The sequence below is a fragment of the Siphateles boraxobius genome, unplaced genomic scaffold, assembly GCF_051911475.1.
Source record: "Siphateles boraxobius isolate OS27281-9 unplaced genomic scaffold, OSU_SipBor_1 9, whole genome shotgun sequence".
NCBI classification, from domain to species: Eukaryota; Metazoa; Chordata; class Actinopteri; order Cypriniformes; family Leuciscidae; genus Siphateles; species Siphateles boraxobius.
Window position 1 is genome coordinate 17,065,615 of NW_027509219.1, and position 18,338 is coordinate 17,083,952.

An 18,338-nucleotide genomic window follows, 5' to 3' on the forward strand; every position below is an offset into this window, starting at 1 on the left:
TTTAAATCTCCTCTGTAAAAGCTTTACGAGGCATAAATAGTCCACACTTTAGATTAGCTCAAAAAAAGTGAACTGACAACTTCTAAATGTTTTATAACTACCTAAATTAATCATGAATTACAGTAGTAATACGTGTTAATAAAGCATTTATTAACACACCGAGTAACTATGTTACTACATCTAAATAAAATGATATTAAGTGTGACTTTAAATAGTTTATTAATCGTTTACTTACACTTTCTAAATTATTTTATGAACCACAGACAACTCCTAAATAACTGGTTTGTAAATAATATAACACTTAATTTAGAAATGATAAATTGATCATTAATAAATTATGAAAATAGTTAACACATTATAGATATGCTTATAAATCAAGAATAAAGCATTTATAACTGTATTTATTTACTGCTTATTAATTTCTATTTATGCTTTACAAATGATGAATAAACTGTCTACTAATGCTTAACTAATGATTCATTGCATGCAGTTATTATAAAGTGTTACCCACAAATTTAATGTGAATAATGCTTGAGCTGAGTTCAGATAGTTTATCTCTACATTAATACAACAGTAATTTCAAACAAAATACATTTGCATTCATTTTTTTTAGGAGCAAAGTTTATACAAATCTGTCAATAAATAAACATCGTATACAAATACATTATGGTTTAGATATCATATAGTTGTGAAATAAATAGCCTACCTATGTGTGCTTACACAGTACATTCATTACTGAGGCAGCGCATGACATTTGCTTATGGATAAACATAAATTCATCTAATTGATAGCTCTACATGCAGTTTCTTTTAACCATTTTAAATAAAAGTAAATGATAATCAATGTTACAGTGCCCATGCTATCGTATAATTACAAGTATCGAGTAGGACTCGACGCATGTAATTAATATAAAATTACTTTGTTGAACAACCTGCATTTTCCAACTGTTACATTAATAAGTCATTTGCGGATCATGGAAAACGAGTCACACAGTGTTAATTTGCCGTTCTCGCTCTGTCCTCTAGAGGGAGCTGTGCCTCTATGTCAGTCTGGTCTGTCTTGCTTGAAGAGTTTCGTCCTTCTTCCGGTCTTAAATTTAGGAGCATTCGTCATATCTAGCTTAAATTAAACAGAGTTCTCAGAGCCATAGTTTTTGTAGGGTGGTGATGACTTCCGACACCTGTGAGGTACAATAAAATGACATTTAATCATCATTCATACAGTGAATGCGCTATTGTTACGTCATAATATTGCAAATAAACAAAGCATTTGTTACTTGTATGATAAAAGACTAAATGTTGTATTCCGGATTTTACCTTTTCTGTAGGCAGAAGTACATCAGTCCAATGATGGCTCCCAGTAATAAAATTACACCACAGCTAATTCCAATGAGTTCCTCAGGACTTGATAACTTGTGGGTGTCCAAAAGTAAATGTTCACAGCGCACACCACTGTACATGTGGTTGCACCTAAAGACAGTGGAAATCATGTTTGTCAGGAAGGTCTCAGGATGTAGGAATCATTTTGAACAGTATAAAAAGGGCTTGTTGACTAGAATGATTGTCATTACACTAAAAAAAATACATTTTTATTCAGAATTTGCAGGTACATTTCACAAACAGTTAAAAAGAAATAGCAAGTAACAGTGAAATAGTATTTTCTTGCAAACATACACCAATAATCTGCTTTATTTACATCTTCGGGGGGAAAAAATTTAACAGAGTATGTTGATTCTTAGTTTCAAAAAGAAAATTTGGGAGGGACATATCAAAAGGATCATCCCATTTTGTAAATATCTACAAGGCTGTATTTACATCACAGCCACAACCCAAGCTTTGCAACTTGCTAGTTTGCTAATTAAACAAACATGAACCAGAAAATCAAGGGTTTATCAGGTTCAAATTGATGTGGTTTTTAATGTATGATTATAGATGAACTGATTTTGATGGCTGGTCTCACCGGCAGATGGGGGTTTCCAGTTCGGTGGAGTAGGAACACACACCATTGAAACAGAATCCCTCATGTTCTGGACTGCAGGGTGTTTGAATAGCCAAAACCCGTGGTTGCTCTTCACTACCTACTGATAGACACACACACCCAGACAGTTTTACTGGATACACATGAAAGGATTGTGAGTTTAACTGATAGGTATTCAGACTTGTGTCCACATGCCAAAGAACCTGCATTCTTAGCACAATGCATATTTAAATGACATGTTTGCATATTTCATACACTTAAGTTCTGAAATAACAGTCTTTTGAACAAATTAGCACCTGAAATATTAAGAACGACTACACAGGAATGAATATATAAAAGGTCTTTTAATAATATTTCACAATATTACTGTTTTTACTTGGACTTCTTTCAAAAAACTTAATGGTAACACTTAACAATATGGTTCATTAGTTAACTACCTTAGTTAACATGAACTAAGAATGAACAATACTCCTTAAGCATTTATTAATCTTAGTTAATATTACATGAGCAAACTATGAATAGCTGTATTTTTATTAACAAAGATTAACAAACACTGTAACAAATGTATTGCTAATTGTTAGTTCATGTTAGTTAATATATTAACGAATGAACCTTAAGTGGTACCACATTAATATGTATTATTTTTTAGGGGTACTTACCAGAATGTGTTGTGTTGTATTGGAGCACATCATCTGAAATCTCCTTAGTGTCTCCAAGTCCAGAGAAGAGGACTAACACCATCAATCCAAGTACTGATGGAGTTTTAACAATATAAGTAACTTTAAATGTCACCTTTATTGTCTTTAGTTGAAAACAGTACATTTGTTGTAAGATCGTAAAAAGTATATTTGGACTCACCCTGATAGTGCAAACCCATTTTATCCACGTGTGTCATGCTGTGGCCCAAGTACTGTTTCAATTTGACTGGAGATTCTGAGTCTGCTCGGCTTTCGTCAAACTTCTGCTGCTCTCCGGATGAAAGGTTTTTCCTCACATTTTATATCATCCTTAACCTTTTGTTCGTCACTAATGGTAGCCAATCATTTGAACAGGTTACAGGAAGTGCAGACTCTTTTAGGCATACCTGTATTGCTCTGCATCACTTCCTTGTCCAAAGGCAAGCAGCGTGCACAGACATGATTTTCTTTTTTTTCTTTCAGTGACCAAAGTATTTACCAGCAGCTGTAAAAACTGACTCTTAGATACTTATACTGGCACAAGAGATATTAAAGAAAAGTCTAATAACTGATACAAAGTATTATTTTAAGTGTTAAATGTGTTTTACTGACTGTCATGTTCCATTACCCCCGTGAACCATATCAATAGTGTTACTCTTTTTTTATTATTAATTAGTAATTACTTCATTTGTATCTTTCTAAACACCGCAGTCTACATTATATTTGACTGTTACTGGTATTAGACATCATATTTAGCTGTTGGGCGAACACAATTGGCAAGAACTTAGAACATTGAAAAAAAACATGTAAAAGACAAAAACATGTTTAAACTGAAAAGCAGTAATTTATTATTTTAAAGCACTTATGTGGGAGGACTCAATGTAGCAATGATTAAACAAATATTTTAATGATTTTAGAAGATAATCAAGAGTATCTTCCATCTCACCCGCAAACCGGATGTTAAGTATCACATAAGCATGATTCTAAATTATTTGCCTAGAGGTTTTCTCTAACTTCTAATAAAATAAAATAAAACTATAATCAGATGAGGATTTTATATGTTTGGTACATTATCCATCCTAATGTTTTCACACAAAAAAAAGTTTTTACCCTATTGTTCATCTTTCAGGTAACACTTTAAAGGGAAAGTTCACCCAAAAGTGAAAATTATATAATCATTTACTCACCCTTATTTCCATCAAAACCTTCTTTCTTCAGCAGAACACAAAATATGTGTTTGTAACCAAACCATTTTTGATATTGGCTTCAAAAAAACCAAACAAAAAAACAATTCCTTCTCAAAATATCTTATTTTTAGCCAGTTTCACAGAGAATAGTCCCTATAGTCCCAGAATAAAATGCATGTTTGACCTGTTTTAACTGAAAGCAACTTGCACTAGCATATCTTGAAATATATCAGTGGCATTGTTTTGTCTCAAGATGTACATCAGTAGTTTTTTTTTTTCTAAGGCACATTTAAAAAAGCTACTTAAATCCCCAAACTGAACTAAGGCCTAATCCTGGCTTAATCTATCCGTTTGAGAAACTGGGCCTTTATACAGATACAGGTTCTACAGATACAGATACGAGTCATTCAGGTTTGAAACAACCTAAGCGTGAGGAAATGATGACATAAATGTAATTTTGGGGTGAACTATCCCTAAACTTTACAAGCTACAAGAACAGTTTCAGTAACACTTAGTTTTAATGGTCCACTTTAGAGATTCTAACAATAAGTAACTTTGCAACTACTTGTCATCTTATTCTACTAACTCAAACCTAACAGTCTACTAATATTCTAATGAGAGTTAGTTGACATTGAAAAGTTGTCACAAACTACTTTGACATTACTTTAAATGCATTATGTTTCACCGCCTTTTTGTAAGGCAAAATATGTCCACCTTTTAAAATTTGATAGGGAAACATCAGATAGGCTATATTTAATTCAATGTTTTTTTTTTATTGTCAGTCTGGATGCAAAGGATCCAAAATGCAAAAAACTGTTTGATGAAAAGAACATGCCATAAATAAAGAAATAAAATATTATGAAATATTTGATGCCGATAAAAATTATAAATACGAGCTTTATATACAAAAACACCCATTTCTGCATAATAAACCATATGTATAAATAATACCTTAAATAGGTAGATGAACAAATGCATATTAAATACAGCAGAATCCTTATGTTATTTTTTTGCCATTTTGTTGTTCTGAATTCAAATGACATTGTTAAAATAATTTCCTCAGAAAACGTGTTATTAATATCCTTTAAAACCCCACGTCTCCCTCAGTGTGGACAGATTCATCTGCGGGATATCTGAGAACCATCTATTACCCACCCATGAGGCCACCTGTTGAGCAGCCGAATAAAAGACTTCCGTCTCCACTGATGCATTGTCAGGGAGGTAATATTACACTGGCACGATAAAACCCATTTTTCTCAGCAAAATAATAACACTGTAGGAAGGGCAACGGCGAGGAGGCATCTCTCTAATCTTTCCAGGGGTTAGAAAAGAATTAGGGTGTAGTTTCTGTCATAGATATGCATGGCTGCCGAGCCAGCTAGAAGAGCCTGTTTCAGCTTGCGGATGGGCAGGGAAGGAAGTTGTAGGGAAGCAGATATGGACAAATAGTGCCAATTAAAGTATCTAGACAGTAAAGTGCTTGCATCTTGTCCACCTATAATGACAGTTCATTTTGTGTGTGCTCAGTATGCTGGGGCATTTTTGGCAGCTGTGACTGTGTTTTTCATCACCATGGCTATGGTCATTGGGCCGACTCCTCCAGGCACAGGAGTGATGAATCCAGCCTTCTCCTTCACAGCTGATTAGAGAGACAAAAAACATACCACGTCTTAAATAACACTGACAACTCTGGCTGAGCCAAGTATTTCTTTTATGCTTCTAAGAGAGAATAAACTATAAATCGCGTTGCTAAGCGGATTCTGTAGCCAACGAACACACAATGAACTCGAAACAGAGCCTAGAGGGATTGAGAAATTATATTAGATACATCGAATGACGTTCATACAGAATTCTTCTTAATTTTAAAGCAATAAATCGCTCAAAGAATGATCGAAATTCTGTCATTCCATTTCCAAGCCCATTTGAGTTTCTCACTTCCTTTCGTAGCACGCTTTGTGTGATAAAGTCCAAATCCTAAAACATTCTTAAAAGACAAATCCTTTTAAATCAGATCTTTTCAATAAATCAGCTGACGCACGGTTCACAAAATTTGAAAGGTTCAAATCACCCATTTCCTTGACTTCAGGTGAAGACAGGTATGTGCCATTTCACATGAAGCCACATGCACAATAATAAAAGGGTGTGCTCGCTTAGGCAGTTAGGTAATTTTAAGTTTTATTTTGATCTTTTTTCTCTGAAATGTGTCACTTTGGCTTTCAGTGGCATTGCATAGACATAACTGTCATTTTTTTCTATAAGGTCCTCTTATGATGTTATCATATTTTTTACATCATAATTTAGTAATAGTAAATATAGATATTTTAAAATAGCAATTTTCTGTCTTTCAAACACTCTGTTTTGATGGGTGTTGTATTTTCAACGTCCCCACCATTACACGAGTGGAATTGGTCTGAAAACTTACGATGTTGAAAAAATATCTCGTCACATAGTTGAAACATTTGCCAACAATGTGAAACTTTTATTTGTAGTACATATTATGCACGTGACGTGCTTTATAAGTTGTGGCAAAAAAGTTTAAGTATAGCCTACTTAAGAGTAACTACAGTTATAGTTGACAAATGATAACTTACAGTGTTTTGTATAAATGGAATTATGAATGAACGTACCTATATATTTTTCACACTGTCATTCTTATAGGCTATCCATAGATCATCCTTTTCGATAAAGTGAAAAACGTATACATTGTCATTTCCAGTCTCGTGTAATGAAAAATATTGTAATGTCTTACTGATGACAAAACAGAAGATGTCACTCACTGAAGCTTTTATTCAGGCTTGCAGCGAACGGTTTCGATCAAAAGCAGCTTTCTCTATGTGCTTTGTTCCATATCCGATAATCCAATGCATTAACCAATGAATGCAACAGAAAAGGAAAGAACAGCAAATCACAACTATTCTGTTTAACTGTGGTGCTACAGTATAAATACTTAGTACAGAATCGATCTGTAACAGACAAAGCAATAGTGACACATGGTTGAAAATAAACAGTTACTCACACTTGTGTGTTGCGACATTACTGTCGGATTCAATGTAGTCGAATCCGCATAAGCGGGCAAACGAATAGTGTCTTATTGATGCAATCTGACAAAAACTTCATTAAAAATATAGTTTGTCTATGCTTTCTTAATGTTAGAATCACAAGTATGGCAATGCAAAGACTGTTTTTCCACAACTTGGCCACTTCGAAACGTCTTGTAATCCTCAGCGGCATCTCTATGGTTTTGTTGCACGAGTAATCCTGTGTTTGCATCCGTCTCGTATTTACTACTACATGACGTGCGTGAATCAGTGGGCGGGGCTAAAGAGATGTAGAAGTAGACGTTGATCTTCTTCTGCAAAGGCGGTCTTTCATTGCACTATGACGTAATAATGTGACAAAATCCGAAACGAGACGTTTTCTGAGCTTTGTTTTTAAACTAAGGAGGAAGTTTTGAGTTCTGAAACTTTTTTATTGTACAATGACCTCTTATTTGTCAAAAGATCAAAGAAAATTTGATTCCGCAATTCATGACCCCTTTAAAGTTGCAAAAGTTCTGATATGATTTATCGAGTTCATTTTTTACATCACAAAAAACAGCTGTTTTAACAGGGGTGTGTAGAATTTTTAAATCCACTGTAACTGAAATAAAATAAGTTGAAATACTAAAATGCCTTAAACTAAAATAAGAATCAATCAAAGATAAATAGAAATATCAAATTAAAATGACAAAAGCACATAACAAAATGACAAAAATATGAATGAACCAAATTCTAGAGCAGTCATGTGTCATATACCTTCAAAATCCACATCCCCAACCAGACGAAGTTTACCAGTGACAGGGTCCAGCATGCGGTTGATGCCGACATCAATAACCGCAGCTCCTTCTTTTACCATATCTGCCGTTATTAAGTGAGGAACACCTGTTGTTATAAATTTAAATAGGCTGTTCAAAAAGACACACTCTCTAAAGTACATCATATTTTCTTTATCTTATAAAAATATTAATATTTATACACAGTCTACATTTTTAAATAAAATACAGATAGTGTTCAAACTCATTCCAACCTCATTAGTTTTGTATTTCTGTAAAAATAAGTGCACATCTGACTTAATATGTTACATAACCAAAGTCTAAGCAAGGGATAATATAGTCAGCTAGTCAATATTACAAAATGAACGACAACAAAGTACAGTTCTTATCTTATCCTGAAGGCGTTTATTTTGAGATAATGACAAGCTTAATGTACATTATCCCACTTTTTACATGACTACTTACCAAATAAATAAATAAATACATGGACGTAATAATAAACTAACAAATTAAAAAGTTAAGTAATAATTACACAAAAAATATCTGACCGCAGAATGCAGCTATTGACCAATAAGAATCAAGTATTCTAGATGGCCGTGCAATAATATTACAAAAAAAACCTGACCTGCAGCTGCAATCACAATGTCAGCCAGACTGGCAAGTTCCTTCAGTCGTGGTAGAGGAGTGCATCTGTGAGCCATGATAACTGTGGCATCACCTGGGAGATATATACACATCAGAATTATTTCATCATGGAATGCACTGTAGTAGGCCTTAATGTGAACATCACATATTATAACATCATATTTGTGAATGTAGGCTTTGTTTCATGTAGATCATTCATGTATGTGTATTAAGCAAAAAATTAAAAGTGCAGTCCATTTTTTTCCACATTAAAGTGCCCCTATTATCCTATTTTAAAGGTTCCTAATTTTGTTTTAAAAGTGTCTCCTTCAATAGATTTATATACATCAAATGTAAAAAAAAACACTACTTTTCTCATTATATACCTTCACCTTATTTCTCAAAGAGTCAGTCTCTTTAACCCCCCCCCCCCCTTCCACGGGCCTACACTGCTCTGATTGGCTGATTGGTCAAATGGCCCAGTCCTACAGCCAATTAAGACCATAGGCTGCCACTATGCAAATCTGTTCCATTGTTACATAGGTGTGTAACAGGAAGTGAGGCTGGAATTGCTGATGACTCATTTTGGTAGTTCAGAATAGATTCTTATTTTTAGGAGACAATAGCTTTAGTGTTCATGCACTTTGATCTTTAAAACTTTGCAGACCTTTTACATTCACAAACAGCTATATTACACACAGCATGAAAGGTAGGCCTAATGTTTGAAAAAAAACATAAAAGGGGCACTTTAATATCTGAAAGTCTTCCAATAAAAGTTGTTTTATTTTAAATGGAGTTGATCATGGTGTGACTAGTACAATACTAATCACTTTATATCAGTAAACCTCTGTTATAAAAAAAATCAGATTTCACTAGTAAATACTACTTTCACTAAATACAGTAGTTATGATCTAAAATCTGACTGCCAAGCACATCAGTCCACCTATATCTAAAATCAATGTTTTAAACATTTCATTAGCATTTAAATATTCAAACTATTAATTATCCAGGAAATTCATAACACTTCAAAATTTTGGTTCATGACACAATTTTGTTAAAAAAAATGTAAATGGTGGGTGGTTTCTGTCCACCAGCAAGATGACGAAATTCCTAAGCAGACATTCCCATAACTGTATATTTCCACATAAACTAAAAGCTTTGAAATTTGGCTAATTACAGGTTTCATTCTGTGGAATTGACTACTACTATGTGCAAGTAAGCTTATACTGTGTTACTGTATAACTACAATCTTAATTATAATGCAGTGATCATCACTGTCACAGGACCTCATCATTAGACATATCTGCTAAAACATTTTTTAATTTTTTTACTTGTAAGGTTGTGAGTCACACTTAAGCAAAACTTATTCATGGCTGCTTCTCTCATTGTTTAAAGAATTTCTTACATGTTAGAGCAAAACCTACTATCAAAATGATTGATTTCACAACTCAATTGAAGCATACCTTGCATTTTACCTGTTGAAATCGTCTTGCACAAACATAACCTTAATCTTTGATATCTAAATAAATGATTCCCTTCTAGCAATTATACAGTTCCAGAAAAAAAAGCATCCGGTCTCTCCTTTTCCTCTATTCCAAGAAGGCAAGAATTATTTTAAAAATGTTAAAACTTTAAACACCACTTGAGTTGTGACACCACAACTGACCATGTTATTGGAGAAATGCTAATGCTAGTGATGATGCAATATAAAAAAAATTAAATGTAAAAACTATTTTTTTAAACTACTCAAAACTATTTAAGCATAAATATGTACAACATTTTAATTATTGTTTAATACAATGCATTACAAAATAAATATTTAAAAAAAAGTCTTTCAACATGTCTATTTCTATTCTATTTTCACCTGAAGTATAAGGGTTTTACAACCTATTATATATTTGGTAACACTTTACAATAAATGTATCATTTGTTAACATTAGTTAATGCATTAGTTGTAAACCTGAATAAGTTGGCAAAACTCAAAAATTGAGGTAATCAGTTACATCAAAACTTTTAAGTTAATAAATGTACACTTTAAGTAGGCAGAACTCATACACTTTAATTACTCTTATCTTGAAATATTTGAATAAGCTAATTCATACATTTAACTTAAAATTATCATGCAATCTCAACTTAGATATTATTATTAGTGGAAACTTGGCTAGCTTTAACTAGCTAATTCAATAAATGCTAACTTGCTAATTGGTAATATACGCTTTATACATTAGCATAGCAGAGCAATTGCTGAATAAGTGCGGTAATGTAGAACATTTAACAAATACCTCTTCTGAAACCAAGCACATGCTACACTCTTCACCATGATGGTAACCCCCCAAAATAACCACAATAACAGAAACTCTTCTAAATTAGCATAGCTAAACATAAACACCACATAAACACTAATAAATTATATAAAACATTATATAACACTTAATTTTAGCATTTACTCTACCTTTCGAGTGTCATGGCAAAGTATGCTGGGAAACAGAAATCCCAACCCAGTTTCGGTTAAATTAAAGTTTGTCTACATTAAAAAAGTGCATAAAACTCAAAACAATGAAACAATTGAGATTACTTAAAATGTTTCAAAAGAAAGTTCTAAATAATCATAAAAGTTTCATTATTCATAGGTGTGGTTTGGGCGTAATGGGAAACAATAAGAGCTTTATATCACATCCCCTTTTAGAGCATGATGAACGAGGTGCACTTGTTCAATGGCGCAATACTATTATAACGGCGCATTTACCATGCGCGCTTCAGAATCGGTTCTCAGCCGAGGAGATCAATGTTCTCGTCAGGGCCGTAAAAGAAAGAGAAGTGACATTGGAGATGGGACAAACCCACCCAAATTAGCTTCGGTTAAACATGAATATAATAATTTGGGTAAATGCGTAAGCTTTTTTTCCCATCGTCATGGACACAACAATGATTTCCCTCGTGTTTTAATATCTTTCCTTATATTAATGTATCATTTGCAAAAAGGAAAATAAATCTGTGTAGATGAGAGAATCATCTACAGTGTATGCGCGTTGTTCACACTCTGTATTATGGCCAAGCATGCGCGCTTAAAATAGCATCTGAATGTACGCGCAACGCGCCACTGACTTTAGACTAGGTTTTTTCTGGTCAGTGGCGCAATTGTTTTCTGGAACTGCAAAATAGCACCAGGGATTGTTTGCGCCAGAACACGCCTCCTTTTTTGCGCTGAACCGCCCAGGGAGCGCAAGTTCATTCCCTAGTTTGCCGGCGTGCGTCTGTGCAGGGAAAAGTCCGCTTTGCGCGGGTGCAAAATACGAATGATACATGTCGGTGTACAAAGTCAATTGCGCTGGGTGCAAGATAGGGCCCATTATGTTTTTTTATTTTACTTAAAGCACTGATAAATACTTTGCTTGTTACATATACGTGCAACATTTCAGCCATAAATAAACTATAAATGTTAGCTAGATTATGTTCATTACCTGTCTATCGATGTATGTTTATGCTGGTTTGTATTTTAAAAAAACATCTATTGCTTGTCATTATGTGTGGTGAGTTGGCTCACGTGTTTTACGCTTTAGAACTTGCTTAAGGGAACATAGTGAGCATCGATTCTCCCTGGTTTTCACGGTGCATTGTGGAACGTTTTAGGAAGTGAACGATTCAGTCCTTAAAGTAACTGACTCCCAGATCAGTGCCCTTAATACTGAACTAGGGAGTTGATTGAGACGCACCCATAGTCTTTCTTGCCTATTGTGCCATATATCCAAGTGCAATGGCTTCTTGAAAAACAAGAAAAACTGTAGGGCAGGACTTGATTTTGTCCATCAGGAATTGATTGGATCCTTGGATTATTGTGGTTTGCTATTGCTGTGATCTCATGTGAGTGACAGGTTGTCCTGGCCTCATACCAGTAAACACATCATCAGAGAAGAGAAGAGATGTTGTTGCTAGGAGGAGGGGAAGTTATTTTGATTAAAGATTATGAGGACACATGAATTTAAAAATAATAATAATAATGTGCACAGATAAATCATTTATAATAACTACTGCAATATTCCATTAAAAAAATGTATATATTGATTTCATGGTGACTTTAAGTATATATAGGAATATGAATTGTAGGATGCTACTTGCCGCTTCATAACTGCAAGTACAATTCAAGTGTGTGTCCACGGCACATGTATTTATATACTCATAGGAAAACAACAATAATAAATACCTGTTTATCTGCAGGCAATTACAAAATAAAAATATGGAAATGACACTAATCTCACCTCCCGGCCGTTCATGGTTTCTATCCGAATGCAGAAGCATTGCAATAGGCATTCCTACATTCTTGGAGCGTCCAACAACAAGCACATTTCTTCCAACTGTTTCTATGCCTGAGAAAAAAAAGAGACATAGAATTTGAGTAAACATTATTAACTTACTTTTCACAAATGCACATGTCATGTAAAACCCTAAAAATATTTTCAAACGTGTAAGTAATATAAACGGACATCAGGTACTGTTTTTACACCTGCTGCTAACTAATGTAATCATATACAGCCCAATAACATCTCTGCTAGGAACGCAATATGAGAGGGCTGAGAAACGGACTGTATTTACATCTTGAAGAAAATTTGAATCTCAATTCTATGAAAGCTGACCCGTTCTTCTGATGATTTCCCACACTGCCGCTGCTGTGGCTGGCACCATGCACCTCTGGTCCAAGCAGAGTTTCCCAATGTTTACTATGTGGAATCCATCAACATCTTTTTCTGGGGCAACAGCATTGCAAATGGCTCTCTCGTTGATGTGCTCTGACAGAGATACATTCAAGAAATTGATCACAATTTCAAATCTGAACCAGATAAATTCAGCAAGCATGCATGTTTTTATTATACCAAAGGAAATAACTGTAACATTTTTGGAAAAGCAACACGCACGGATAGGAATTCTCTAAATAGACTTTAATAACACAACACTTTACATAAGATAATAACCGACAAGGGACTAAACGAAACAGGGAGTTTAAATATAAGACTGACAAATATTACAACTAAATGACTGACAGGTGATGATCATACGTAACATAGAAACAAACGAGGAGATAATCAGTAACCAAAACAGAACGGAGCAGAGAAATAGGAACTAAACAAATCACAACAATATATCAAAATAGGAGTCCTAGCCCATGACAATAACTGTAGCACTTTCACCATTAGGTTTTGTTTGTTTATAATTACTGAACAATTATTTATCATTTGCAGTTTCACATAATACCTGGAAGAGGGAGTTGAACCAGCAACCCACTGATGCTTTTTTCTCTGTTGAATTTGTCAATCAATTCCAACATCTCATCCTGAGATACTGATGATGGCCTGGAGATTGTACTGCTTGTCATGCCTTTTAAACAAGTACCATTAGTATGGAAGAAAATCAATGGCAAATGTATTTGAAACAAAAAAGCTTGTTGAATTGCACTAATAAAAAAAATGCATTTCATTAACTGAGCTTACCCTAATATGAATGCACCTTAAACACTCTCGGTCTTCCGCACTTTCGTGACATAATGCCACTTTGACTGTCGGGAAGAAGTCTGCTGCGGGGCTCACACATGTGCGGGCTTGACAAAAGTGCGCAGCGAGGGCGCATATCGACCGCAAAGGGGCCGCCGAGCACTCTTTAAAAATCTAAAATGACTAAATGCGACTAAATTATACTAAATGCTGCGCAGCCATTGTAAGACCGAAAGTTCATATGATGTGTGCCATTTACGACAGGGCCATTCAATCATAAAAACGGATTTAGAGGAATGTAGCAGGTAGTAAGAATATGTGATGATTATCAGACAGTCTCTGGATGGATTGTCTCTAAAGTTACATATGTATACATATGTACGCATTTGAAGAGAATGATTTACAGTAATAAAACCAATTGTAAAGTGTTCATGTAGGTGTCAGGCATGATGCACAACTTTTAGAATCTTGATATTTATTCACATAAACTGTCTAATCATAAACTGGTATAATCATCCCACTTAGTCCTAACGTTTGATTCATTTCTGTAAATCCTTTTTTGTGAATGAATGACTCTCTCTCAGTGTTGCCAGATCTCGCGAGACAAATAAGCAACTAGGCCCGTGAAAACAAGCCCAAAACAAGCGACTTTTTCTCATCGACAGTAAAAGAGCTTTTTTTACGGAGCCCCCCTAGGTTCCAGGAAGAGAAAAATAGATAAACTGTGTGCACGGTTTTACAATCCGTGGGGACGGATAGTTTTAAACTGTGGGTACAGATTGTCAATTTACATCCATGTGGACAGATTGGTAAACTGTGCACAGTTTTGTAAAACTGTGCATACGGTACAGTTTATTTTTCTTCAGTAATGAAGCTTGGCTGTCCGTCTAGTGAAAAATGTTGGTACTGCGGCCAAATAAAATCTTACTGAAAGCTCATTTTTGAGATGTCAACCGAAAAAATGGAACACACCGTCTCCAGATTTATGGCTTACATTTTCTTGCAGTTTTAGAGTAAAATATATTTTGTAATATATATATATATTTTATATAAAATATAAATAATGATATTTTTACATTGTTCATTTCCATAAACTCAAACTTGTAAAACTTTTTTTCTGTTTCACTTTCATCATTTCATAATACTTCACTTCAACAGTAACCTGGCAAATGTCTTCTTTAAAACAAGACCAACCATAGGTCTATATTCCAAAGCATTCTTGAATTACAACCATTTAAGTTTGAATAGTGATTTCCATGTCTATGCGAAAAAAGGGGGAGTGACAGTTAAAGGGTTAAACGATATTAAACTATAATATCTATATCTATAATATCTAAAATATAATTAATATATAAAAACACTCCTACAGTCCAGTCACCATCAGTCGCGACTCGCACGTATTTTCATTCAAACGTCACTCACTGACGTTTTCCCAACCAGAAAAAAAAACGATTGCCCTGCTCTGCCTCTGATTGGCTAGTACTCGTTGCCATCTGGGTCAGAGCCAATTAGAAGCAGGATGTGGGTGGGAAAAAACTGTGTATGGGGGGGGGGGGGGGGGGGGACAGAGGGAACAGGCAAGACAAACTCCAACGTTTAAATAACATATAGAAAATATCTGCTTGACAACGAGCTGAGAACAAGCCCAAATAAGCAACTACACTTTAGAAACAAGCCCAAAAAAAACCCACCCGCGACTACCAGTATTTGTAAGCGACTTTACAAAAAAACAAGCCCAAAGTCACTTATAATAAGTGGACTTGGCAACACTGCTCTCTCTAACTGTTGCTTTAGTCTTCGTCAACACGTGCGCCACCTGCTGGTGAGGTCGACTAACAGCAGATGGAGATCATGTATCTGTGCTCTACTGCTATTCCTGCTGTTCCCGGATGTGCAATGCTGAATTTTGTTGAATTTGAACCACTGAATTTCTGGAATTTAATTTGTTAAAGCGAAATAAAATGGAAATGGAAAATGAATGCAAATGAAATCTGAAAAGTGAATATTGATTATTGAATTGTTAATGATGAAAATCTGTGTGAGATATTTTGAATTGAATATAAATTTAATATACGACCCTGTTGAATGTCAGCCCATAAAAATGCAATGCCTATTTTTATCAATAAGTGCAATTCAACAAGCTTTTTTGTTTCAAACAGCTTTGGCATTAATTTTCTTCCACACATTTGAAAAAACAATATGCTTCATATTGTAATGTAAAATCACAGTGACTTCATGTAACAATCTATTTTCAAACATCCCAAATTTACATAAGCATACATGCAGATAAAGTTGTCTACTTTTGAAATCTACTCAAATTCTTTATATGAGTGGTTCTCAAACTTTTTGACTCAATATTTTTTTAGTCATTTTTAAGATGTGGCTCCGGGAGGGTATTTTAATTGTGAGGGCACATGAATTGTAAAAAAACAATAATGATGTGCAATTGAGCACGGATAAATCATTTGTGGTAAATATTGCAATATTAAGTTAAAAAAGTTTCATGGTGACATTAAGACTTATTGGGGCCTCCCCCTCCTGGAAATCTGACAGACCCACTTGTCCCTGGTTGAGAACCACTCCTTTAAAATGATAAAGTTTACGCTGACTCACCAAGCAGTGAAGCCGTCCGGGTTTTGTTTCTCACATAAGTGTGGCTGGCGTGATCATTTCCCACCAGGATAACACTCAGATGGGGTCTCCTGTTGCCTTGGGCCACTAGTTTTGCTATATCACTCTGGATTTCTTTATGGATATTCCGAGCAAGTTCTGTCCCTGAGACCACCGTGGCAACATATCTATGTGACAAACATATGTAACAATACACCGCGCAAGACATATCGTGAGCTTAGAATTATATGGTTCTATCTCCACTTTTGGTCGAAATTGAGTTTTTGACATAATCTCATCCATTAGGTGTTTATTAATGCCTGTGTGGTGTTATTTTTGTAAAAAAAAAAATATTTTGTCAGTACTTATTAATAAAATAAAAAGGTTCCATCTCACAAAACAGCAGGGATTTAAAAACGTTGATGCTCAATATCTCAGAACTACCCTAAACGGAGATAGAACTGTATAATTCTAAGCTCACGATTATGGAAGAGGAATCCACTATATTAAACCTATTATAATGCATAATCTACAATGTATTTAAAAACCTGCTTGAGTATCAGTGTCTATGACACCCACATGGTGGCGGAATATTCAAACGTACGAAATGTATTTGCCGAATGAATGACCTTCTGTAACAATGACTATATGCCCTGTGTGTCCTGTTTATATGGATTCAGGCTTAAAAAAACATGTTTATGAGCTGCTCGGTTGGAAAACACGCGTGATTTGTTTGTAAAAGCATGCAACCTTTGTTTATCTGAACCAGGGGGGAAATACAGTCCTAACCTTTTCAATGACTGACAAAAAGGGGTTCTCCGGTTGACTGTTTTCAGGTTAATCCATCGTTTTGATCGCCGACAATGCTGAAAATATGATGTTAAAGTCTGTATTCTAATATAATTTGCTGTTAATGCAGTGGGAGCTGCCATAGTAACTGATCACCTGCTCCTCCTCCTCACAGCTCGCGCGTCTCGACGCGTCACACTAACAACAAAACGATTTCCGGTTCTGTGTTAAACACGTAAAACGTCTGCAAAACACAATTTATGCTGGTGTCACTTTGTGATATAAAACTCCAACATCAAAATAATAATTTAATGAATGCACGTCTATTAACCTAACAGGAAATTTCGTTAAATCGGATCTAAAAACCAGCACAGACCTTTACACAGTCAGAGCAGACATAAAGCCAGGCATGTGATATAAAGATCGTGTATTAAATATCCTTGTTCTTTTTAAAGATTAGAATATATTCTGAATATATTCTAACCCAAAGTGATAAAGTTTTAAGTCAAGGTTTGTTTTGTAGATCATTTCAGTCTTAAATTAGATTATTTAGCCTATAAATTTAAACTTATATTAGAACTTCATTTAAATAGGCTAGACTATATGCTATATTACATATATGGGTTTTAAATATTTTAATAATTTGCGTGACATGGAGTTCACAATTTTAAAATCCTCCCATATTTCCATGTTTTCCATGACTGTGGAAAACTATCATTTTACCTACACTTTAACTCTTTTCTTTTGCTGTCTTGCACTTTTCCTTTAGGAAATGCAAATTATGTGTTGAAACTCAATAGGCGTTCAGTGTTCGCTTTCCAGGCCATTTACCAAAGAATAAAATCTTGCATGAAACAAGGATTAGTAGCCTAACTTTTAAAATCTGTTTGTTGCTCTAAAATAAAATGTGACTGCTAAATACTCAATATTTTAAAGAAAAATGTTTGGGAGCAAGGTTTGTAAATGTGTTTGACCTGTAACACTAACCCAAATGTATTGTTGCATAACAGGGAAATATGCAATATATCCCCATGAAACAAGCGTGTTGTGCAATGTTATTTTAGGATTGCAGATTTTAAAAAAATATAATATATTTTATTTGATAAATTATCATTGAGTTTATTATAATTTGTATTAATACTTTCATTCAGTTTTTATTTATATTTTCCAAATTATTTTA

The 18,338-nt window shown here is 34.5% G+C and overlaps 2 protein-coding genes across 6 annotated transcripts; both read right to left on the bottom strand.

The window, feature by feature from the left end:
• Positions 1-537: 537 nt before the first annotated feature.
• epgn (epithelial mitogen homolog (mouse)) lies at positions 538-2,961 on the bottom strand. 2 transcript variants are annotated; one of them, XM_077223369.1, is made up of 5 exons: positions 2,836-2,961; positions 2,637-2,729; positions 1,960-2,077; positions 1,317-1,469; positions 538-1,180 (listed from the first exon to the last, which is right to left on the bottom strand). In XM_077223369.1, the coding sequence occupies exons 1-5, from the start codon at positions 2,870-2,872 to the stop codon at positions 1,126-1,128; spliced, it is 456 nt and encodes a 151-aa protein (XP_077079484.1). In that variant the 5' UTR covers positions 2,873-2,961; the 3' UTR covers positions 538-1,125. The 2 variants fall into 2 exon arrangements, with proteins under 2 accessions (XP_077079484.1, XP_077079483.1); XM_077223368.1 differs by having other exon boundaries at positions 1,960-2,080.
• On the bottom strand, positions 2,869-17,363 carry mthfd2l (methylenetetrahydrofolate dehydrogenase (NADP+ dependent) 2 like). 4 transcript variants are annotated; one of them, XM_077223366.1, is made up of 9 exons: positions 17,159-17,363; positions 16,373-16,557; positions 13,524-13,646; positions 12,908-13,060; positions 12,533-12,640; positions 8,278-8,370; positions 7,636-7,761; positions 5,413-5,480; positions 2,869-3,003 (listed from the first exon to the last, which is right to left on the bottom strand). In XM_077223366.1, exons 1-9 carry the CDS (start codon positions 17,299-17,301, stop codon positions 3,001-3,003), a joined length of 1,002 nt encoding a protein of 333 aa, XP_077079481.1. In that variant the 5' UTR covers positions 17,302-17,363; the 3' UTR covers positions 2,869-3,000. The 4 variants fall into 4 exon arrangements, with proteins under 4 accessions (XP_077079481.1, XP_077079482.1, XP_077079479.1 ...); XM_077223367.1 differs by lacking the exon at positions 2,869-3,003 and adding an exon at positions 3,026-3,159; XM_077223364.1 differs by lacking the exon at positions 2,869-3,003 and having other exon boundaries at positions 4,594-5,480.
• Between the last annotated feature and the right edge of the window lie 975 nt (positions 17,364-18,338).

Bases quoted from the DNA above. Each gene is read 5' to 3' on its own strand.
- mthfd2l (XM_077223367.1), bottom strand. From the start codon at position 17,301: ATGGCAGCTCCCACTGCATTAACAGCAAATTATATTAGAATACAGACT. The intron at 13,647-16,372 runs GTGAGTCAGCGT...CTTGTTTAAAAG, and splicing joins CCGGACGGCTTCACTGCTTG to GCATGACAAGCAGTACAATC. The intron at 7,762-8,277 runs GTCAGGTTTTTT...TTATAACAACAG, and splicing joins CATTGTGATTGCAGCTGCAG to GTGTTCCTCACTTAATAACG.
- epgn (XM_077223368.1), bottom strand. From the start codon at position 2,872: ATGACACACGTGGATAAAATGGGTTTGCACTATCAGG. The intron at 2,081-2,636 runs GTAAGTACCCCT...TGTGTCTATCAG, and splicing joins ATACAACACAACACATTCTG to TAGGTAGTGAAGAGCAACCA. The intron at 1,181-1,316 runs GTAAAATCCGGA...TGTACCTCACAG, and splicing joins TACTTCTGCCTACAGAAAAG to GTGTCGGAAGTCATCACCAC.